General features: G+C 35.1%; 1 protein-coding gene across 1 annotated transcript; it reads right to left on the reverse strand.

Annotated features, from left to right (window-relative positions):
- Positions 1 to 5129: 5129 nt before the first annotated feature.
- On the reverse strand, positions 5130 to 24996 carry LOC148129166 (uncharacterized). Its single transcript, XM_087946167.1, has 4 exons — positions 24935 to 24996; positions 23133 to 23175; positions 20795 to 20941; positions 5130 to 7002 (listed from the first exon to the last, which is right to left on the reverse strand). Exons 1-4 carry the CDS (start codon positions 24994 to 24996, stop codon positions 6088 to 6090), a joined length of 1167 nt encoding a protein of 388 aa, XP_087802293.1. The 3' UTR covers positions 5130 to 6087.
- Between the last annotated feature and the right edge of the window lie 580 nt (positions 24997 to 25576).

The raw sequence follows: 25576 nt of genomic DNA on the forward strand, positions 1-25576 counted from the left end.
CTTCCTCACTAGTTCAACACATGAAAGCCACAGGTCATAGCATTGACTTCAATGGCACCAAAACCCTAGCCACTGTAGAAAACCCCACCTACAGAATTATCAGAGAAGCCATAGAGATTGAAAAAAGACCAGAAAGCATGCATGAAGCCTGCACTCACAAACAAAAAAATCTCCACACCACAAGCCAGGCAAACACCTGGGCACAAACAGACTCCCCTGATGCCTCCAGCTCAAACACACCCCAACCAGGCACCCAGATGAAACCTAGCTTCCTAATAAATGATAGCCTTCTGTTTACTCGGAGCCAAGCTGCACTAAAAGCCTCCAATACAGGAAATACAATGTTGTCAGCCAATCAAGACACACACAAAAAAAGCTACAAAACAGACAGAAGATATTAGATACACCAATCAAGCAGAACACAGCAAACTCCAAGACCAATAAACACAGACCAAGATTCCCAACCAATCAGGATGAAGAAAAATCATTCTGGCACAGCAGTAGGCTAGCCCCAAATTTAAAAGAGAAAGCGGCTGTGAAAGTCTGACTCACAGACGAACACTATACAGAAGCCTGATGATGGCAGATGAGATTCTGCTGAAATGTTGCTACAACTTTAAAAAGAACTACAATGACGTGGGAAAATACCGAACCAAGCCGAACACCATACATGTAAGTACCAGCATGAAAACTTAAGAATATATATATATATATATATATATATATATATATATATATATATATATATATATATATATATATATATATATATATATATATATGGATCTTTTGTTATTCGGGTTTTTCTCCTCGCGTAAGATTGGAAGTATCTAGGCAACATTTCGATGAAGTCTCATTCATCATCTTCAGGCTTCTGTCTTCAGCTCTGTGCTTCTCAGAGTGATGTGAGCTTGCAGCTGCTTCTTCCTGATGTGAGAAGCATCTGCAAGCTCACATCACTCTGAGAAGCACAGAGCTGAAGACAGAAGCCTGAAGATGATGAATGAGACTTCATCGAAACGTTGCCTAGATACTTCCAATCTTACGCTGGAGAAAACCCGAATAACCAAAGATCCACATACAAATACCCGCGAGAACCTCAGAAATAATATATATTTCCGTAGATTTTCATGGGTACAGGTATGTAGGTCTAGGTGTGTTTGGGTCTTTTCCCATGTAAGATTAAGACTATCTTGGCGACCTTTTGGCAAGGTCCCACTCGCCATCCTCAGGCTGGTGCTTTTGGCTTTGTGCCAGTGCAAACAGTGTGTGATCGGAGCTGGTGGGCGGGGGGCTGGTGTGCTGGGCTGGTTGGCTGTGTTGCTGCCTCTTGATTGATGGAGTTGATGTTGGTATAATGGGCTGTGTGATGGCCTTGTGAGTTTTGTTGTGGAGATATCCTGTAATCTCCTGGGTCATTTGTTTTGTAGTGATCTTTTTTCCATTAGCCTCCCAGGTTTTAATGGCTTGGGTAATAGGTTGTGTGATGGCCTTGCAAGTTCTTTTGTTGTGGTATCCTGGGTCATGCATTGTAATCTTCTGGGTCATTTGTGTTTTGATATCTTTTCCAAAACCCGGGAGGCTAATGGAAAAAAGATCACTACAAAACAAACAACCCAGGAACTTCCGGTTTGTCGGCTTCGGAGGCGGCGGGTTTCGCGATCTCTGCGATCCCGCCGCGCTAGCCGCTTCTTGGTTCCTCCGACCCAGACAGGTCCGGAGGATAAGGTTGCCCGTAGAGGCAACCGAAGACAGGGAGGATCCGGACAAGGGGTTGGGGTGTTCGCAGACCCCTTCCCCACCCGGCATAACCTCCTTTTCTCAAGTCGGTCCAGCGGTGGTCAGCAATGGCCGCCACAAAGAAGCCAGCAACCGGACAAGATCGTGCTGGAGGAAGAAGGAGAAATTTTTGAAGCGAAAGTTTTTTGGCTGAACTGGGATTAGAAGATATATTTAATACCCTGAAATCTAAGATTTGGTTTTTGTTTGAAAGATACTTTGTTTCCAGAAGAGATTGGCAAGCGGCGAGTGAAAGTGTTTTCAAGTGAAAGTTTACTCTCCTTCCACATGGAATTAACAAATGAATGCTGAAAATACTACTATTCTATAAAAGGTAAAAATCTAAAGCTTCTTGTTATAAATGGGAAGGGAGAGGACAAAAGGAAAATTTATACTAAGATTTTGTTGAAGGAGATGCCTGGAAGATTTTAGAGATTGGAAGTTACTGTAATAAGAACTTAAAATACAGACTGGTTTTCTTTTTCTCCCTTTGCAACTGATTTTAACCCAGGAAGAAGGGAAGAACTTTGTGCTTTGTTTGGATTGTTTGGTGACTTTGGGACTTTGGGATTTGCTTTAAGCTTGGAAATATCTTTGGCTGTTTTAAGAAGAAGAAGAAGAGGATTTACAATGACTTTATCTGCTGATGAACTGAGAGATGGCAAAATAAAAGAAAGACGATGTGGGAGAAATTTTTGCTTTTAGAAATGGCGCTTGCTACTTATCAGCAAATACAATAATTGATGGAAGAAGAAGAAGAAGAAGCCATCTTTAATGAACCCATAGAGGTGCTTAAGAAAGGAAGAAGAAAGAAAGGGGAAAAAAAGGATATAAGACTTAAAAAAATATCTAAGAAAAGAAAAGTAAGATGCAAAATCAATATAAGGCTAGAAAGCAAAGAAAGAGAAATACAACAGAGAGGGGAAGTTAAGGCGGTAAAAGACCAAATGGGATAAGACAGGGAGGAAGAAGGGGGAAAGGCCACGAGGGTATCAAACAAGATGTGAAAAAGAAATGGTTTTTAGGGATAAAGGGTAATATAATTTGGTTTTAAAAGGATTCTGCAAGGTACATAGGATAGTATTGTAGTATTTGTACTAGAAATAGAAATTATAATTTTATAAGATTTGAGTAAAGACTAAAATATTAAAGGTTTAATAATGGCAGAATTTAAGATTTAATAAAATATTAAAAGGAAGGTCTAAAATATTTAGTTTAAATATAGATTTTAATTGACTATTGTGTGGGTGTTAGTATGAATATATTATTGTAATACTTGCTTTTGAAATAGATAATTGGAATGTTATGAGATTTAATGTTTAATGATATATTTAATTATGTTATGCATTCACTATTTTCTTTTTGTAAGTAGTATGTACTAAGCAGAATCAGATAGGGAATTTGGAGTTACCTTAAATGTTAATTTAGAGGTGCGATGGAAAGGCATCATACTTTGATTTGTGATTTCAGGAGAAATTCTTTTATTTTACTATGGGGAATGAAATATATAGACAATTGGAAAACAATGGACAAAGGATAGAAATATAATGATTTAAATTAAGTTAATAAACAAAATAGAATTAAGAAGAGAGGAAAGCGGGAGAAGTTATAAAGAAATTACAGAATGGTAATTAAGATAGGTAATGGCATATAAGATGAATATGAATTTAATTGAAGTCCATACAAAGAGTGGTAATCCAGGGCCAAGCTACTTTTTTGAAAAAGAAGTTTTACTTTATGTGTTTTGTGTGTCTATGTCTATGTGAGATTTAGTAAAACCTTGGAGGAAAGCAGGAGGAGAATAATTGCAAACAAGACAGAGGGAAATATGAATATGATGATTAAATTTAATGAGAAGAAATGAGAGTGTTAAAAGATATTTAAGTAGAAATGGGATATATTAAAATCACACTGTATAAAATATTGTATTATCTGCCTTGTAAAAATTTACAAGGGAAAGAGGTTTAATGTGTACAAGGTTTATGTTTTGTTTGTCTTCAAAAACTAATAAAATTTGTTTAAAAAAACAACAACAACCCAGGAGATTACAGGATATCTCCACAAAAAAACTCACAAGGCCATCACACAGCCCATTATACCAACATCAATTCTTTGTCAGAATCTTTGTTTTGTCTTTATTTATTTTCAAACCAGCCATCTCACCGTACATCTCTATCTTTTCCAATAGTTTTAAAGCTGTCTCTAGAGGGTCTTCCAAAATAAAGACCAAGTCATCCGCAAAGGCTTGCAGTTTAAATTCCTCCTTTTTAACTTTCATTCCTTTTATATTTTTGTCCTCGCTAATATTTCTATTTAACACTTCCAAGGTCAATACAAATAACAAAGGAGATAATGGGCATCCTTGTCTTGTACCTTTTCTTATATTAATGGAGTCTGTAAATTCTCCCTCTATCATTACTTTTGCCGTTTGCTTATAATATATGGCTTCTATTGCTTGGATAAATTTTCTAGCAAAGCCCATCTGTTCCAATAATAATAGCATAAATCTCCAATTCACATTATCAAATGCCTTTTGGGCATCTAGGAATATCAAAGCCATTTGTTTTTCAAGATGCGCCTCATAATATTCCAATGTGTCCAGGATTACCCTCATATTGTCTTTAATTTGTCTCTTTGGTAAAAATCCATTCTGATCAGGGCGAATAAATTTGTTTAAGTATTTTTAAGCCTTTCTGCCAAAATTGAAGCAAAGATTTTATAGTCTGCATTCAATAAAGAAATAGGTCTATAGTTCTTAATTTGTAATGGATCAGCCCCTTCTTTTGGGATAAGTGTAATATAAGCTTCTGACCATGTTTTAGGTATTTTCTTATTTAACATAACTTCATTCATGACTTCTAGCAGTGAAGTGCTCAACGATTCTTGTAATGTTTTATAAAATTCTGCCGGAAGCCCATCTGGGCCTGGTGCTTTTCCATTATTCTGTCTATTGAGTGCTTTGGTTAATTCCATCATTGTTATAGTGCTTTCTAACATTTTTTCCAGTTTCATCAGGTATCTTAGGTAGGTTAGCATTTTGTAAATACTGTTTAATTTTTTCCTCATCAAGATCCTCCTGTTTATATAATTGTCCATAAAAGTCTCGAATGATTGCCTTTTTCTCCTTATTCCCATAGCAAATTTGACCTTGATCATCTATTAACTGTAATATTTTCCTTGATTCTTTCTCTTTTCTCAGTTTATATGCTAACCATCTACCTGGCCTATTTGCATCTTCAAAATAGTTCTGTTTAGCACTTCTAATTTTTTGTGCCAATTCTTCTTTCTCTACTTGATCCATTTTATGTTTGATTATGTCCATTTTTCTGTGGCATTTTCTGTAATTCTTTTTCCAATTTTTTATGATCATCTTCTAGAGCTTTAATCGTTTGCCTCTTTCTAATGTTCTTTTTCTTTGTATAGTCTATTATTAATCCTCTCACATATGCCTTCATTGTATCCCAAACATTCTGTATTGAAGTATCTTCTTTTTGTTTTCATTAAAGAAGAAGGCCAATTCTTTTTCCATCCATTGTGTAAAGTCTTTTTCCTTTAAAATAGTATTATTTAATGTCCATCTAGATCTTCTTTTTTGTCCTTTCCATTTAATTGTCATTGGATTATGGTCTGCCCATGTACTTGTTTCAATATTTATTTCTTGAATATTAGATATTAGTTCTGTTGAGATCCAAATTATATCTATTCTGGACCATGATAAATGTCTATTTGAATAAAAAGTATATTGTTGAGTTTTAGCATTTCTTTCTCTCCATATATCTTTTAAATTTAATTCATTTATCATTTTAAAAAAAGTTTTGGGGAGAGTCTTTCTATTTTGTCTTGATGCTGTCGCTGTATAATCCAGTTTATTATCTACAATTCCATTGAGATCTCCCATCATAACTATGTTAGACTAGTCCAATCCCATTGTTTGCATATGTAATTTTTTATAAAATTCTTCTTGTTTATCATTCGGGGCATAAATTGCAACCAGGAGTATTTTTGTATTATTATCCACTATTTCAACCATTAATACTCTTCCGTCTTCATCAGTATAAATCAGTTTTGCTGGAATGGTTTCTTTGATGTACAAAACCACTCCTCTTTTCTTACAATGAGTCAGAGAAGTAAATATTTTCCCTAATTTTGATCGTGCCAGTAATTGTTCATGTTGTTTTTTAATGTGTACTTCTTGTAAGCAAATTATATCAAATTTTAACTTCTCTAATTTGTGAAAAAAATTCTTCTTTTAGTAGCTGAGTTCAGTCCATTTATATTCATAGAAATCCGTTTTTTTTTCCTCCATGATTATGTTTTATATTTAGGTCTAACAGCTCTCGTGGATCTTACTTCACGTTGTTCTTTGGTCTCTACTTGTCCCCCTACTGCGCCTTCTTCTTTTCCCATCCCCATTTGGTCCTCTTGAGGTTCAGTTGAGATGATCTCTTTTTCTATCTCTATTTCTCTTCTTTCGAAAAATTCATTGTAGAATATTTCTGCTTTCTCAATTGAGTAAATTCTGTGTCTCTGTTCTTGCCATGTAAACATTAATCCTTCTGGAATCAGCCATCTGTAATTCACCTCTTTTTTCAATAACACTTTAGTCAGGAATCGATATTCTCTTCTCATCTCTCTCACTTTTCTGGGTACTTGTTTTAAGACCACAATCTCTTTGTCTTTATATTTCAACACCTTCTCTCTTGCCACTTGTAATATTTGAGTTTTAATAGTTTTTTTGGTAAATCTGACATGGACCTCTCTTGGTAATTGGTTCCTCACTGCATATCTTGTGAAGACTCGATATATCTCATCTACTCCATCTATCATCTTTTCCTCTGTTATTTCCAGAGCTCCAGCCAGGATTTCAATCATTACTGCAGCCAAATTTTGTCCTTTTTCTTCCTCAATATTTTGGAATCTGAGATAAAATTCTGACCTGTTCATCTCCCACTTCAACATCCCACTTTTATCTTGTTCAACCATTGTTAATCTGCTATTAATATTTCCAATTGTCTCTTCTCTTTGTTTGTCTTTCTCTTCCATTTTTTGGAGTCTCTCATCATATTTCACCATCATTTGTTGAACATTTTCAAATTTTTCATCAATCTTCCCAATTCTTTGATCAATACTCTCCATTCTTTGTTCCATAGTCATTTTAAGTTCTTGAATTCCTTGCATAACCATCGTTAAATCCACTTGTGCTTTATCTTGCTTCGCCATTGTTGAAAGTCATCCTCCAGTTGATGGGGAGGCAGGAGCAGAAGTTGAGATGCCCGAAGGTAAAATTTTCTTACTCATTTAGGTAGCTCAGAATCTTCCAGCTCTTTTAATCCAATTAGTAAGGTGGCCAATTATAATCCAGTTAGGAAAGAGGAAAACACACACAAAAAAAGCCAGTAAAAAGTAAAAAGCCCAAAATTTAAAAAAGGGAGATTCTTCAGGTTTTTCTAGACCTTAATCCTGTTGTGGAATAATCAATTATGATTCAAAAGTAAAAATTAAAAATAAAGAGAAAAATAAAAAATAAAATAAAACCCAATAATATTTAAAAATAATAGAAAAAAAGAAAGAAAAAGGTTCTTCAGGTTCTTCATACCTTAATCCAATTGAAAGATCTCAAAAAATGAAAAATAGCCATAAAAATAAGTCAAAAGTAGAGATGGAGAGGCAACAATCTCAGTGAGAAAAAAGGAGAAAAGAATATTCTGAGGCTTCCCCTTTAAAAAAATAAAAAAATGAAAATGAAATAAAATAAAAAATAAATATACCAATATTACAAAATACTGTGGGGTTGAAGAGGAGGGTTAAAACAGCTAATAGAAAGTAAAAAAAAAAAAAAAGCGCACACTGCCTTTTATTTATCCAAGGCTCTTATTTTGGCCTCTCCACAAATTTCAAAGCCAAGCTTCAAATGTTCAATTAATAATAGAAGTCCCAAAGAGCACCTGTGTAAACATTCTCCAGTGCTCTTCCCTCTATCTTATCGTTTCCAGTGACCTTGAGAGAAATTTTTTTCACAGCTCTCAACTTCAAATAAAGTATTTTCAAGCCTCTAGTTGGCAGTGTTACAAAGTTTCTTTAATCCACCCCCTTCTTTCCCCCCCAAAAAGCCATATATATATATATATATATATATATATATATATATATATATATATATATATATATATATATATATATATATATATATATATTCGAAGCTTTGTTCGGGTATTTTTCCCATGTCATTGTAGTTGTTCTTTTAAAGTTGTAGCAACGTTTCAGCAGAATCTCATCTGCCATCATCAGGCTTCTGTGAGATTCTGCTGAAACGCTGCTACAACTTTAAAAGAACAACTACAATGACGGGAAAATACCCAACAAAGCTGAATGCCATAAATGTAAGTACCAGCGAAAACTTAAGAATATATATATATATATATATATATATATATATATATATATATATATATATATATATATATATATATATGTATGTATATATATGTATATATGTATATATGTATATATGTATATATGTATATATGTATATATGTATATATGTATATATGTATATATATATATATTTTAAAAAAGATACTAAAGGGAGCCTCTATTTTAAAAAATATAGTCAAAAAGGAGAAAAAGAACAAGTTAATATAAAAGAAAAAACCAGTCTGATTAACTAGATCGCAATAGAAGTTCAGTGAAGAAAAAAAAAAAAGTAAAAGTAAAAAGCCAAGCCTCACTTTGACATTCTTTGAAAAATCGCCGCTAAGTCAAATTTTGTCAAGGACTTTACAGATTTCTTCTCACTCTAGAGTGTCCTTAAGTCCCAAGTATTAAAAAAAAAAGTCCTCACCAGCCGATACACTTTCTCTTTCTGTCTCTTCCTTCCAGAGCTGTCCCTGCTTCAGCAGCTTGATGGCTGCCTCTCCGCCAATGGTAAAGGGGCTTCTCCTGGATCCACCAGGGACTTTGTGATGTCCCTGGGATCAACAGAACGCGCCCCTTACTGTCACCATCTCTACGGGACGGTTAGGTCCATTGGGACCGACCAGGGGCGAAGATATCAGCTGCGATCTCGGAGCCCCGAGATTGCAACTGTATCGCAGCGACGAAGCTCCGCCTTCTTCTTACCAACATCAATTCTATCAACCAATCAAGAGGCAGCAGCGCAGCCAACCAGCCCAGCACACTAGCCCCCCCACCAATATTTGTAGAGAGACGGCAGCTCCAATCACACACTGCTTGCACTTGAATGAAGCCGAAAGCTCCAGCCTGAGGAGGGAGAGTGGGACCTCACCAAAACATCGCCAAGATAGTCTTAATCTTACACAGGAAAAGACCTGAACAAATTTTCATAGATTTTCACAGGTATAGGTATGCAGCAAAGCGTGATCAGAGCTGCCGTCTCTTTATAAGCACTGGTGGGGAAGTTGGCTGTGTTGTTATTTCTTGATTGGTTGATGGAGTTGATGTTTGGAGATTGGTTGGCTTTTTTGTAAGAACATGTGTGGCTGAGGTATTGGCTCTGTGTCTATCAGCTTCCTGTGTTGTAATGGCCTGACCCTCCCCCCCCCACATCAAAGGCATCACAGATAAAATCAGCAAAATTCTCCACAAACACAATATCAGGACAGCCTTTGGCACTGACCAAAAAATAGCCAACATTCTAAGAAACCCCAAAGACAAGATCCAGCTAGAAAACCAAGGAGTTTATGAAATACCATGCAACAATTGCCCAGCCACATACATTGGACAAACTATTTATTTTATTTATTTATTTTTATTTATTTATTTGATTTGCCAATTGTTTACAAGATAATAAGTATAAGTGTATACATAGTTATGAATACATGAAATGGGTACATATAAGAAAAATAAAAGAATAAGAGAAACAATAGGACAGGGACGGTAGGCACGTTGGTGCGCTTATGCACGCCCCTACAGACCTCTTAGGAAAGGGGTGAGGTAAATAGTAGACAGTCTAAGGTTAAAGTTTTTGGGGTTTGGGGAAGAAACTACAGAGTCGGGTAGAGTATTCCAGACATTGACCACTCTATTGCTGAAGTCGTATTTCCTGCAATCAAGTTTGGTGCGGTTTACTTTGAGTTTGTATCTATTGTGTGCTCTTGTGTTGTTATGGTTGAAGCTGAAGTATTCACTGACAGGTAGGACATTGCAATGTATGATTTTATATACCATGCTTAAGTCAGACCGAAGACGGCGTAATTCAAGGTTTTCTAGTTCTAGAATTTCAAGTCTGGTGGCATAAGGTATTCTACAACGAGTAGAGGAGTGGAGAACTCTTCTTGTGAAATATTTCTGGACTTTCTCAATTGTGCTAATATCAGATACGTAATGTGGGTTCCAGACTGATGAACTGTATTCGAGTATTGGTCTAGCAAATGTTTTGTATGCTCTGGTTAGTAGTGTGATATTACCAGAGAAAAAGCTACGTAGGATTAGGTTAACAACTCTTAATGCCTTTTTGGCTATGTAGTTGCAGTGGTCTCTAGCACTTAGATCATTAGAGGTGAGTATTCCAAGGTCCTTTACAGAGCTTGGGTCATCAACAAGTTCTTGACTATTCAGCTTGTATTTTATTTTCTGATTTTTTTTGCCAATATGTAAGACAGAGCATTTATTTGTTGAGATTTGAAGTTGCCATTTGTTTGACCATTCTGATACATAGTCAAGATCTTTTTGTAGGGTAGCAGTATTGTCTGTGGTATTGAACAGCTTTACATCATCAGCGAACAGAACGCAATTGCTCTTAATATGATCACAGAGGTCGTTTATGTAGAGTATGAAGAGAGTTGGTCCTAGAACACTGCCTTGGGGAACACCACTATTGACAGGTACTGGATTTGATAGGACGCTCCCGATTTTGACCATTTGTTGTCTGTTTGACAGGAATGCTTCTATCCAGTTATTCAGTTGTCCAGAGATACCATAGGATTTTATTTTTAGGAGTAGTTTGTCGTGTACCACTGAATGAAAGGCTTTACAGAAGTCTATGTAGATTGCGTCTATTGCTTTGCCCTGGTCGAGTTGTGTCGTCCATATGTTTTTGCAGTGTAAGAGTTGTAGATTACAGGATAGTTTTTTTCTGAAACCAAATTGTTTATTGGAGAGTAGGTTATTTGTCTCTAAGTGGAGGATGATGGATTGGTTAATAATTGATTCCATGACTTTACAGGTGACGCAGCATAAGGAGATTGGCCTGTAATTTTCAACTAGGCTTGGGTCTCCCTTTTTGAAGATGGGGATGACTGTGGCTTGTGACCATAGGTTAGGCAAGGAGCTGGTCCTGAAAGATTTTCAAAGATTATGCTTAGAGGTTTGGCTATGGCAGTGGATAGCTTTTTAAGAAGTAGGCACATATTCCATCCGGTCCAATAGATAGGGATGGTTTTAGATTGCGTAGTGCTTTTTCGACATTGTCTTCTGTGAAATCGATATGTATTAGATCATTGTTGTTATCTGTGGTGCGGCTAGGAAATACTGGGCATGATCCATTGCTGTTTACAAATACTGAGCCGAAGAATGTGTTAAAGATGTTGGCTTTAATGGTGTCGTCGTTGCAGTCTTTACCATCAGGTCCTATCAAGGGAGGGATGGACCTTGAGTCTTTAGTTTGTTGTTTACAAAATTGTAAAAAGCACGGGTGGAATTGGTGCTTAGAAGGTTTTCCTCTTGTTTAATGTGATAATTGGTGCATTCGGTCTTTATCTGGTGGCATAAATTTTTGTATCGGTTTTTGAAATTGTAGCGTGACCAGATTTGTTTTTCCTCCAGAGTGATCTCTTTTGGATTGAAGTTTCCTTATTGATATGGGTAATCTTCTTTTTGTTTTGTTTTGGGAGTTGTTGTTGGTACATATAGTTTGATGACTCTTTTGACTTCAAGTAAAAATATGTTGTAATGGTCTTCAACAGTATTGCATCCAGTGAATAGAGATTGCCAATCCAGGGATGAGAGATGGTTGTCTATAAGATCATAGTTGCCTTTTTTGAAGTTACAATTGGGGATTACATCATTGTGGTGATTTTTGTGTGGACGTATGTTGAGACAAAAGTCAATCATATTGTGGTCACTACTGGAAAAGGGTTCTTTAGTTTGTATTCCGTAAATTAAATTCAAACTATTGCAGAAGATGAGATCGAGGCAGTTGTTTAGTCTAGTGTTGTTGGTTACTAGTTGTTCCAGTCCCAGATTTGTAATAGCATTGTAGAAGGTTGTGTGTATGATTTCAGTTGTACAATCATTTAGGGTCCAGTCAATATGAGGTAGATTGAAATCGCCAAGAAAGATAAAAGGGTATGGGCAGGATGCAGCCCATGTTAGTAATGTATTTAGCTTGTTTACATGTTCGATGTCATAATCAGGTGCTCTGTAACATAGTAAGAATCGAATTGTGATATTTAAGGATAGTTCACAGATGATGGTCTCAGGAAGAGCAAGCTCCTGGGTAACTTGGATATTTTTTAGATGTAAGGATTTTTTTATAGAATATAGCAACACCACCTCCTCGACGATTTTCACGATCTGACCAGTAAACATGATAGTCTCTTACTGTGGTAATGGAGTTGGGGAGAGATGCATTGAACCATGTTTCACAGACAAATATAATGTCGAAGTTAGCCATATTTAGGAGGATGAGAAATTCAGGTATTTTATTCACGAGGCTTCTTGCATTGAGTAGTTTGCATTTAAGGCCGGCAGTAGTTGGAATTGAGGTAGTTGGGGGCGTGCGTGCCTAGTCTTGGGTGATGGTGGATCGGTTGAGGTAGGGTTGTGGTTGAGGGTAGAAGCTGAGTATTGGGTTGCGTGGCTTACTTTTGATACAGTCAGCATGGTAGTCAATGTACAGGTCCTTCTCTCCATTGTCTAGACGGTTTTTGAGTTCAATGCGGAGTGCACAGGAGCGGGCACGTTGCTGTATGGTTAGGTCAGGGCGGCAACGGAGGTTCTTATGGTTGGTGTTGGTTTTGGCGAGTGAGTTTATAGTATAAATGAATTTACGTTTGCTTGATTCATTTTTGCAAATGACCCTGCACAAGCGTGGGGCCACAGAGCCGTCTCTATTTTTGAGCTCTCGGTCGATGCGGGAAATGTATTTCATCAGCGGAGATGGTTGATGCTTGATAATCTCTGATGATGTTTCGACAGTTGTGATGTCATCATTGACATTGATGTCCTCTAGACCAAATAAGATGGCGTTTGGACGTTTCCGTTCACGCTCAACGGCTTCTCTGATGAGGATTGGGATATCAATATTTGTCTGGGTTGTGTTTATTTGTGGATTGGGTTTTGGATCGGATTGTGGTTGTTGGGTAGAGATGTGGTTTGTAGCTATTGGATGTTCAGGTTTTTGCGTTGTGTCTTTTTTTTTTCAAGGTTGGATATTCTTTCTTTTACGGTGTCCAGGGATGCTACTATGGTGTTAAGGGATGTTTCAATGGTTTCGATGGTAGGGGATGTTTCAATGGTTTCGATGGTATCAATTCTTTCAGACAGATCCAGTTTGGGTCTGCATGATTTGCAGAAATATGGAAACTCATTGGATGATTCTAGGTATTGAATCATTTTCTCAGGTAATCCCAAGCAGTCATGATGAGCGTATTTTTACACAGAGAACATTTGATGGAGTTTTCATTATCCTTTAGATTTTTGTAGCATTTAAGGCATGTGCAGGAGTCTTGTGGTTCATTGGTGGGGATTATCTTCTCTTTAGGTTGTGGTTTGGCCGGCGCTCCCCGGGCTGTCCTCCCTCTCTCTCCGGAGCGAAGCAGAAAACTGTTAAACTGTTGTTTCCTCCTCTCCCTTTCGCTCCGCTATCCCCCGCCAATTAGCCGCTGTATTCACTGTCTCCGGAGACTCCCTTTGTCAAAGTCTTTCACAGAGCTCTCTTCTCTCACCCCTCTTCAGTTTATTATCATTATAAAAGAGAGAAATGTGATGCTATGAGGCTAATGATTAAATCTGTGCGAGCCGCGCGTTCGCTTAAAAAATAATAATAAAAAGGGGGTTCGTTTATCCCTTTGAGGAAAAAAAAACAACAAATCAGACCGACCGACCGACAACACCGACCGACCGACAACACTAACAGGAGAATAAATGCTCATCTATCATCATTGCTTACATATCTCTTTACAATTGAATGAAATTCTAGCAGAATGATGTCCACTCACAAATCTCTGTTTTCTGGGATTTTTTGTAGAGTCTAGAACGCATTCCATCAAAGCAATTGTTGACTTTGTGCTCACATTCCAACCGAGGTTTAGGGATAGGCTTCTTAGCTTGATCCTCATGATGACATGATAATAATTGCAACAAAGATATTGCACGTTATCTATATGTATATCACTGAAAATATTACAGTATCTAAGCATTCTATTTCCCTGCTCTCTTAACAGTTTAATAATTCCATGTTTTATGCATAGGTAAGAGCAATATAACATGTGTTTGGAACAAGCCCCTCCCCTCAAAAATATTGAGGGCATCAATGTCATAAAATCATAATGTACTGTGAGGAACCTTTTCTGCCCATTGTTTAACAGACAAAATGGCTGTCTGCAGTTGTACCTGGGAGAGACTGGAAATTCTGCAGGCCTTGGGCTTTTCCTTAGCAGAAGAGTCAGGGTAGATGAGAGTTTCCATGACAGAACATACTGATTTTGGAAGACAATACAAATTTTCTATTCTGTAGCTTAAGTTCAGGGAACTAATGGAGAGACAAAAATAGTTAAGCAAACCCGTATAGAGAAAAAAATATTAAACTTTCAGAAATTGTCTCAGGAGCAACCTTCCATTCAGGAATATATACCCCTCCCTTTAATACACACACACTAGCACACCTACATACATTAAAAATACTTTTACACAGAGCGAGGGAGACACAGACTGACAGACACCCAGATAGAACAGAACAGGTATCAGATAAGAGAAGCAACAAGAAGGATGTATGAACAAGAGGTAGATAAGTCCTACTCCACCAATCAGTGTATGATAGAGGAGCTACCATACATATAACACATGGAAAGAAGGGGTCATCCATAAGTCATTACTCAAAATATTAATGGAACATCATAACTTCTACACCCATTGCCCACTATATTTTACTCTTAAAACAATCCAAACAAAATGTTTAGTTGAAATTTCATCTCTTCTGAGTTGGCTTAATGGAGTTGCTTTAAGGGTGATACCTTCCTTGTTGATGAAGATTGGAGCTTGGTTCCAAGCATTAAGAAAAGTCAAGTCAGCATGGACAAGATATAGAGATGAATGTCCCAGCAAAGGTTCTATGTTGTACCATCAATGTATATCTCAATTCACATGCACTTAAAGAAAAATATATCTCATTTAGTCACACCAATATATGAAAATGGAAAGGAGATTTCCAAGCATAATGTTAGAAGGCCAAGGGTATTTTAAATAGTAAAACCTATGCAAGGAATTTAAAGGAATATCCTTACCTGTTCATCATCATATTTTCTGATGAAGGAGACAACTTGAAATTTTGCAAGTGATAGATTTGAATAACCTGAGATGTGATCCCACCAATGACATAATCCCCAGGCTGAAAGGACTCATGTGGAAAAGAAACAAGCTCAATCCCACCCATTACTTTGCATGCCATGTGAGGCAATGTGAGTAGGAATATCATGTGGTGCACAATTTGAACATTCCTTCCACTCTTTAGATACATTTCTGGAATCCTATGGTATATATTGTGTTCTTAAAAGGTGTCCACAGAAGTCTTTAGGCAAAAGATGGATGCTGTTCTACCAGAAGGTGCAAAAGTCCCTTCTCTATGAAGTGGGTTGGATTACATGAAATGTAACTTTCCCTCCAACTCTGCTATTCTTTTAAGTAGAGATCATCAACAGGAAACAATCTTCTTGTCTGTCTCTCATCAGCAGGGAGCACAATGCAGGAGACATTTAGTCCTACCCATATTCCCTTTCCAAGTTGAACTAAAAATATTGTTTCCTCTAAGTATAGAGTAATCCTGTCTCCATAGAAAAGTATAACTTAAAAAAAGTTATATTAAATAAAAGTTTTTTTTATTTTCATCACAACAAAAACAAACATAAAACCTTCTTTATGTTCCACAGTGTGTCAGCTGAGTACATATTTCTTCGTGCACAAAATAATATCATACATATTAAGTCCTTAACTTTCAATAATATATTTCAAGTTCATTTTTTTACTCTATCTAACTCATATATTTATCAGTAACAATATGTTATACTATACTATACTATACTATGCTATGCTATACTATACTATACTATACTATACTATACTATACTATACTATACTATACTATACTATACTATACTATACTGTATACAATACTATATACTATACTTATATAATTCAATTCTTTACTCTTCTATCCAACCAATTTGGAAAATAGATTCCAAATTTTATAATAGTCTTTTTCTTCTTGTTCTCTAATCGCCATTGTTAATCTACTCATTTCTGCACATTCCATTATTTTCTTAATTATTTCCTCTTCTGTCGGAATTTTTTTTTTTGTAAATTTTATTTGAGTTTTCACAAAGAGAAAAAAATACAAATAAAACATCTTTTTTGAAAGTAGCGTAATCCCAGGTTACATTTCTTCGTAGAGACACGTGCTCATTTTTATATTCTATTCCATATCTTATTACCATTTTACATTTTCTGCATAGCTTCTCCCCTCTTTTAATTTTCTCAATTTTATTTTAATTATCTCATCTCAATTCAAATCATTGTATTTATATTTTTTGTCTGTCCTGTTTCAATTATCTATTATCTTTTCTCATTAAACAAAATTTCTCCTGTAGTTACTGATTGGAGTATGACGCCTTTATATCTTTTAAGTTTATCCATTTAACTCTTATTTAGGCTTCAATATATACCCTAAAGTTATACCATTCAATATAATACATAACTTCCATTGAGATTCTGCTTGGTACATTCTTAAAATACACACTATATTCTTAAAAAAAGAAAAAATATATAAATGTATGTAATTAAAACAACACATTCCATTCCAATTCAATTCTATCATTAATATTAATATTCATTAAAGTCTTAACTTCTTTGACATTATTTTTCAATTAAATGTCATACTTCTATGGGAACAATTATAAGCTTTCCATAATTAATTCCGTCCCCCTCTTCACTTATATTTTATAAAATATTAACTAATTAAAATGTTCCCGTTCCTTCCTACTTCAATTTTCTCATTTATTTTATTTCACTTATTTTATTAACAAACATTTCACTAAATTACACTAACTATTTTATCCCTCATTTTAATCATACATTGTTTCCAATTTTCTAAAATTATTTCTATTACTAATATAACAATACAATCTTATGTACTTTTACAGAATCCCTTTTTCAGTTAGATTTTCACCCATTATCTCTAAATAGGTCCTGTTTCTCTATATCTTGCTCCAGACCTTTGTAACTTCTTTTCCTTTCCTTCTTCTCTCTCTTCTCTCCCCTTTTACCCCCTTGTCTCTCTACCTCTATTTCTCTCTTCTGTATTCCCCTTTTCTGTTGCTTTCCAGTATTATACTTAGTTTTTGAATTATTTTTCTTTTCTTTGGTTGTTTTTTTAGTCTTAAATTTTCCATGCTCTTTCCCCCCCTTTCTTTTTTCTTCCCCACATAAAATTACTTGTTCATTAAAGATGGCTTCTTCTTTGTCCCAGTCTTCTTGTTTTGGCAGACGTTTCTTTGTTGTTTCTCATAGTTCCAAATCTCCATTTCTAAGAATTGAAAAATGAAGCCAACAGAACCCTTCCCTTCTTGTGCATCTTCTTTGTACTTTTTAAGTTCCATTTTCAATTCATCCAGAAGTGGTGCCATTGTATAAATTTTTAAACAACCACCCGATTAATTTTAGTCATTCAAATGTAATAACCAAGAATCCAAAGATCACCAAATAATCCAAATACACGCAAGCTGTTTCTTTTTACTCTTTTTTTTTTCACTTTCTCTTCCTGGGGTTACTGTTTAGTTACAAAGTTTCAGTTAAAATGTATCTTTCAGAAGTCTTGTTGAAGTTTTACTGTAGATTCTTTTTAATTCCAGGCAGTGTCCTCCCTCTTCCAGATCCTGCCCTTATTCTTTTTCTCTCCCTTCCTGCTTATGAAAAAAAAAATAGTGTCCAGAAATCTTTATTATCCCTTTGGTATTTTGTTTTATTTTCAGCTTAATTGCCTATTAATGTCAAAGCGGATTTTTCTGATTTCTTATTTAAGTCTCTTAGTTATCAGTATAGGGAAGGAGAGAGAAGGGGAAAAAAGCCAAACCTTTCCCTTTTCACTTTCCTTCACTGCTTCTGACTCTTCTTTGGGAGCGAAGTTATTTTTTTGTAAGTTTAAATTCCAGGGTACCTTAGTTGTTGCTTTTACAATTTAACCCGGTCAGCCAAAACTTTCACTTCTTATCTTCCTCCTGCACATTTTTTTCCGGTCGAGTTCTTTGTGGTGGCCATTTCTGACCACTGCTGCAACCGCTTTCGGGAAAGGGAATAATACCCAGCTGTGGAGGAGAGATGTCCCTCTCCTCAACCCTGCTGGTGGTCTCCCCCCTCTTCACCACTTCTATGGGGTGGCTTAGCCCTGAAACCAGCCAGCTCGGGGCGCTCCAGTGGCGAGCCCAGACCAAAACCGCACACGATCGCGGATTTCTGTCTGTCGCCGAAGAGACTTCAAACCGGAACTCCCTTCTGTCGGAATTTTTTCATTTCTCTAATTTTGTGCAAATACAATCCCAGTTGCTGTTAAAATATTAATAATCAAATACGTTATTTTTTTGTTATAACCCTCAGGTAAAATTCCCAATAAAAATGTCTCTGGTTTTAAGTTGTTTTATCATCTTCTCCAGCCACATGTGTATTTTAGCCCAATACATTTTAGTCTCTGTGCATGTCCACCACATGTGGTAAAATGATCCTGGTAACTTCTGGCATTTTCAATACTTCACTGACTTATCTTCAAACATCTTAGCAATTTTCATTGGAGATAGATGCCACCTGTAAAACATCTTATACAAATTCTCTTTATAGGCCATTGACATAGTTAATTTATAATTTCTAGATCATAATATCTGCCATTTATCAAGATCTATTCCATATCCAAAACTTTTCCCCCACACAATCATTGTTTCTTTTACTTGTTCATCCTCTAACTTCACTCCTAATAAATAACCATATAGTTTTTTAATCAACTTCTCATCAGTGCCTGTTAGGATTTTATCTAATTCAGTCAATTCCTTATAAATCCCAGTCATCTTAATGTCTTTTTCATACCTTGTATTTATTTGCAAGTACGAGTACCAATTTATATTTATCCCTTGTAAATCAAATTCTTGCTTTGTTTTGAGTTCACCCTTTTCGTTTAAAATTTCATCATATCTAATTATGTGTTCCTTTTTAAATAGCTGTGGATATGAAAAGGCTTCTAAAGTTGATAACCAGACTGGTATTTTCAAATAATGATAGTCTCTTATCTTTTCCCATACTGTTAATAAAGGATCTCTAATATAATGTCTCCTAAAATATCCATGTGCCTTAGTTTCTTTATACCATAAAAATGCATGCCAACCCAATTGTAAACTATGTCCTTCTAATGTTAGCAATCTGGCATTTTTCAATACAATCCATTCCTTCATCCACATCAATATTGTTGCCTGATAGTATAATTCCCAATTGGGTAATCCAAAAACCCCTCTCAACCTTGCTTCCTGTAGTAATTTTATCTTGATTCTTGCCTTTCCCCCCGCCAGATAAATTTCATCCTCATTTTATTTAAATCTTCAAAATATTTTTTCAATCTTAGTGGAATCATTTGAAATAGATACAGTATTTTTGGCAGTATGTTCATTTTAATTGTTGCTATTCTACCTATTAAGGATAGTTGTAGATTTTTCCATTTTTCTAGATCTATCACAATCTGTTGTAATAATCTGTCATAGTTATTTTCTTCAAGTGTTCCACATCTAGCTGTCATTTGTATCCCTAAGTGTTTCATTTTTTTGTAATTTGAATATTTAATTTGACCATTAGTCTTTTGTTTTATTTTTCTGTCATATTTTTCACCAGAATTTTTGTTTTTTCTTTGTTTATTTTCAGTCCTGCTACTTCGCCAAACTCCTCTATTTCTCTGATCAACTTTGGGCCTGTTTCCAATGGTTCTTCCAATATAAAAACCAAATCATCTGTGAATGCTTGTAATTTATACTCTTCATTTTTTTATTTTCATTCCCTTTATTTCTCCATTTTTCCTAATATTTCTATTCAAGACTTCCAATGTCAATACAAATAATAGTGGGGATAACGGACAGCATGGTCTTTACTTCCTCGGGTATTTTTGGTAGTTCTGCCTCTTGTAGATATTGCTGTACTTTATTTTCTGTTATTGTCCCTTGATCATATAATTTCTCATAAATTTCTGTACTATTTTTTTTTCTCTTCATTTTCATAACATAACATGTCATTTTCATCGATTAGTTGTGGTATTCTCTTTGTTTCTTTTTCTTTCTTTAATTTGTATGCTAACCATCTCCCTGGTTTATTTGCATTTTCAAAATAGTTCTGTTTAGCTCCTCTAATTTTTTGTGCAAGTTCTTCTTTTTCCATTAGTCCAATTTTGTGTTTAATTATATCCATTTGGTTTTTAGTATTTTTATGTTGTGGATATTTTTGTAAATCCTTCTCCAGTTTTTTTATACTCCTGTTCTAAAGATTGTTGTGTTTGTCTCTTTTTAGTGTTCTTTCTTTTTGTATAGCTTATAATTATCCCTCTGATATAGGCTTTCATAGTGTCCCATACATTTTGTAATGAGGTTTCTCCTGGTTTGTTTTCTTTAAGGAAGAAAGCCAACTCTTTTTCCAAACATTTAATAAATTCTTTTTCTTTCAAAATTGAATTATTCAAAGTCCATCTTGATCTTTTCTTCTGTCCTTTCCATTTAATCCTTATTGGGTGGTGGTCAGCCTAAATGTTTGTATCAATATTTGCTTCTTGAATATTAGGTATTAAATCTGTTGACATCCAAATCATGTCTATTCTTGACCATGATAAATGTCTATTTGAGTAAAATGTAAATTGTCTATTTTTGCTATTCAATTCTCTCCAAATATCTTTAATACTCAGCTCCTCCACCATCTTAAAAAAAGATTTAGGTAATATTTTCCTGTTCTTCTTGTTTGTTTTCTTTGTTTTATAGTCCAGTTCAGTATTTACAGTTGCATTGAAATTTCCTAGAATGCATATCTTATCATAATCCAGTTCAATTATTTTATTATGTAGATTTTTTTATAGAATTGGTCATGCTCTTTATTGGGAGCATAAATTGCAATTAAAAGTACTTTTGAGTTATTATCTGTTATTTCAACCATCAATATTCTTCCTTCTTCATCTACATATTTGTTTGGCTTTAATTGTATTTCTAATATATAGGATGACTCCTCTTTTATTTTGTTGTGCCAGTGATGTAAATATAGTCCCAATTCTAGAGCAATTCAACAAATGTGCATGTTGTCTTTTGATATGCACTTCTTGTAAGAAATTATATCCAAATTTAACTTTCCTAGTTTGTGGAATATCTTTTTCCTATTAATATCTGAATTTAATCCATTTATATTTATTGAAATCGGTTTCTTTTCATCTTCCATTATTATTTATACTTCATAGTTAGGAATTATTGCTCTTGCTGTCCTCTGTTCCCTTGGTTCTGTAATTATCATTTGGCCACCTACTGCTCCCTCCTCCTGTCTCCTCTCCTTCCTTTGTTCCTTCTCCATTTCCTTTGCCATTTCTGCTCACATTTTAAGTTCCTCTTCTCTTGCTCTCTCATTTTCTGTTCCTCCAAAGTATTCATCATAGAATACTTATACTTATAGTTAATTTCTTTTTTGATTAACATCTTTGTCAAGAATTGATATTTTCTTCTTAAATCTCTATTTTTTCTTGGTATTTGTTTCAAAGCTATAATGTTTTTTCCTTTGTACTTCAATAGATTGTCTCTTGCCTTCTGCAGTATCTCAGTTCTTATTGTTTTCTTGGTAAATCTCCAATGTACTTCTCTGGGTAATTTGTTTCTCATTGCATATCTGGTAAATACTCAATATATTTCATCCATTCTATCCATCACCTTTTCCTCTGTCATCTCCAAGGGTTCTGCTAGTATTTCTGTCATAATTTCTTTAAGGTTTTCTCCCTTTTCTTCCTCAATTTCCTCATTTCCAAAAATATTGAATCTTTCCCTTTCTCACTTTCAATCCTTGTCAGTCTATTATCTATTTCTCCCACTTTCTTGTCTGTTTTATCACCTTTCTTCTATCTTCTGTGTTTTTTCTCCATATATCGTTAATACCTGTTGTATGTTTCCTTCCATCTTCTCCATCCTTTCCTCTAACTTCTCCATTCTATCTTCTGCATGCTTCCCTTGTTCTTGTATTACTTGTAACATCGACTTAATTTCTTGCATGGAAGTCTCCTTTTCTTTTTCCTTCTCCTATCGTAACATCGTAGTAATAGATCATTGACCAGCTGGGCTCAGTGATGAGGAAGAAGGAATTGATGATCCTATAAATATTCTCTTACTCATGTCAAATCAAATTACAATCCACTCGCAAAAACCCAAGGGAAGATAAAAACCAATCTTCAAATTCTTCTCTACCTTAATCCAATTTTATCCAATAAAAAGGGGGATCAAAAAGAAGAAGGAAAAAAAGAGAAAAAGAAGACGAAAAAAAGAAAAAAAGAAACAATGATGGAATTGATGAAGTCCAAAAAAAAAAAAAGATTCAAAAAGCCCAATAAGGAGATCAGAGGAAAATTTCCCCCAAAAAATAAGAGGGGAAAAGAAAATAACAATGCAAATCCATCCACTTAAAATAGAAAAAAGAAAAAAAAAGGAATGCCAAGAGAGAGGGGGGGAAAGCCACAAATCCAAGGATCATCCAATTACTAGTCAATCAATCAATAAAAAAATCAATCAATCAAGTTAAAAAAGAGAGAAATATAAAAAAAGATTTAAAAAAAACAATCCAAAATTAATCTATATTAAAAAAAACTGGACCAAAAAATAACATAAGCCAGTAGAGGGGGAAGGAGAAAAAATAAAATAAATCCAAAATGTACCACAGCAAAAATAGGGTGGTCAAAAACAAAACAAAGACAAAGCACAAAAAAAGGAAAGGTGCCAGCTATAATTTATAAATCCATTGTAACTAAATAAAACAAAGTCTTAATGTAACATTCAGTAAGTCCAGAAAGCCAGAGTCAAAAGCCAATAACTTGTTCAAGATCACATGGTTCTTTCTTTCTCTTAATCTTATTCAACTTTAAAAGCAGCACCTGTCTTCAGCGCTGACTTCTTATCTTTCTCTACTTCTCTGTAGTCAAAGTAATTAGTTTGTTATTCTTAAGAAGATTTTTCCTGTGACCTCCAGATGGCAGTGCTGCTTAGCTTTCCTTATAATTGTTCCTTAGCTGTATCTCTATAGTGAAAGTAAAAAGTAAAAAGGGAAAGTCACAAAGGGAAAAAAAAGAAGGAAAAGTACTTCATATGTTTAAGCTGAAAAAGCAGAAGAAATTCAATTTCTTCTTGTTTTTAAACTCAGTCCAGTCCAGTTATTTAAACAAAGAAACCAGTCAGAATAATCCTTTCCCCCCACCACCACAGAATTTAAAAAAAGTCCAAATAAGATTGACAGTTCTTGCCATTCACCGCTATTCTTAGCTTTCCTGTCCTCCCTTTCTTTGATAATTCTTTTATCTGGTGTACTCCTCTTTATTTTTTGAAATAAAAGTTTCTCACCCAAACCGACACACTGTTTTCTTTCATCAACAGGATCATCAACAGGAAACAATCTTCTTGTCTGTCTCTCATCAGCAGGGAGCACAATGCAGGAGACATTGTGCAAGAGGCAATTATGGAAACCAGGAAAGGGAATAGGAGGCTGATTAACCTATCTGAGTAGGAACTTTGCTCCAGTGTTCAATATTAACACTAAAGGTGTTTTTTTTAATCACCCTGCACATGTAGTCATTCTTTTATCATAGTCTTTAAAAGCCACCTGAACATGGCCAAGAAAAATAAATGATTTCAGTAATTGAAGGAAAGATAACTGCATCAACCAAGGTCAAGTGAGAGTAATGGCTTTGCTTGTAAACAAATATTCCCTTAGTCCCACCCATATTCCCTTAGTCCCACCCATATTCCCTTTCCAGGCTGAACTAGAAATATTGTTTCCTCTAAATATAGAGTAATCCTGTCTCCATAGAAAAATATAACTTAAAAAAAGTTGAAGTTGAAGTTGAAAAGTTGAAAAAGAAGTTCTTCCTTTATCAGATGGTTTGTCAGTCCTATTCGCTTGCCTTTTGTCTGGTCTTCCTCATTGTCAAGCTTTTGCTTCATTTGCTGATTGTTCTGACCTATATTTTTTCTATTTGTATTTAATTTGCTGGCTTGAGTAATCCATTTCATCTAATCTTTATGTTGCTTCCACCAGTTCATGGACAGTTTGTTCTTTATACATTGTTCTTTGCCGAATGTTTTCCCTTTTCTCACCTATACCACCGACTGAATCATGAATATTTCAGAACAACAAAGTCATCTCATTAAAAAGTTCTCTCATTCCCACAGCTGTGCCTTCAACTCATTCAACTAATAGCAATACCAATGGAATAAACAATAAAGTCTCACTCTAGTTCAGAAGTCCAAAATTTCTCCAATCATTAGTAGATGGTGCTGTCCTCCTTTTTTCCAGCAAGTATTAATTTCAATAAAAAACCATTTCTTTCGAAACAAAGTCAATTAGATAAACCAGTTCCAGCATTTACTAAGTCTCTTTTATAAAATGTCTTTCTTTTTTCCATCTCTGATAGGTGTATGGCAATAAACATTTAAAAGTCACAGCCACCAGATATCAAATACTCCTTTCCTCCTCTGTAAATTTCCAGGAGTCTAAAACTCACTTTTCCTTTCAGCTGTAACTAATGCTCTTGATTTGCTTTTCAACATAAATCTCGTTATTAAAAGTATTTTCTTTCAACATAAACATTTATATTTTTAGAATCTCTTCTTTTTGTTTTCCTTAGGGTAATTTTTTAAAAAAAGAATTGTCTCACCCAGCAACAATCTCTTCTCACTGTTCTCTTTGCTCCTGCACTTTCTTAGGTGTTCTAGTTGTCCCTGGCTTCATGGAAGCCATGTTGACTGCTGCTGCTGCTCGTCTTTAGATGAGGGAGATTTTCTGAGTTGGGGGGAGAGATGTGGCTCTCCTCCACCTGCAAGGCACCCCTCTTTGCTTCACCACCCTTACAGGTTGGCTGTGGCTCCTTTTGGAACCCTCCAAGAGGGAGAGTTTGAAGTGGGGCCATGGAGCTCACAGTCCTCACTTCCGATGCCACTGGTAGCACAACCAAAAGTCTGCTGAAGGAACTTCCAACTACCCACCATTAATTTGAATCCTGTTAGCCATACATGTTTGATTGGATGGAAAATGATTTTTTTTCAAAACACTTCTTGAAAAACTTTCAGTGATTTTGAAAAACCACATCAAACTGAACACAAATATGATTTCTGAATGATTGTATTATGCAGCAATCTTGAATTGTAATGATCATCTTGTATTTAATTGCTGTTCTTTTGACTCTGTTTTTATCTATATGTAAAATACAAAGAAAAGTAGAAATGGTAAATTGGGGGAAGGAAAAAGAGAGGGGAAAAGAAAATATAAGGTACAAGAAAAAACAGAAAAAAAGGCATTGGCTTCCAATTCTTTTTAACAC

Source organism: Notechis scutatus, chromosome Z (assembly GCF_049901735.1).
Source record: "Notechis scutatus isolate UNSWTSFEM ecotype Mainland chromosome Z, rNotScu1.2, whole genome shotgun sequence".
NCBI lineage: Eukaryota > Metazoa > Chordata > Lepidosauria > Squamata > Elapidae > Notechis > Notechis scutatus.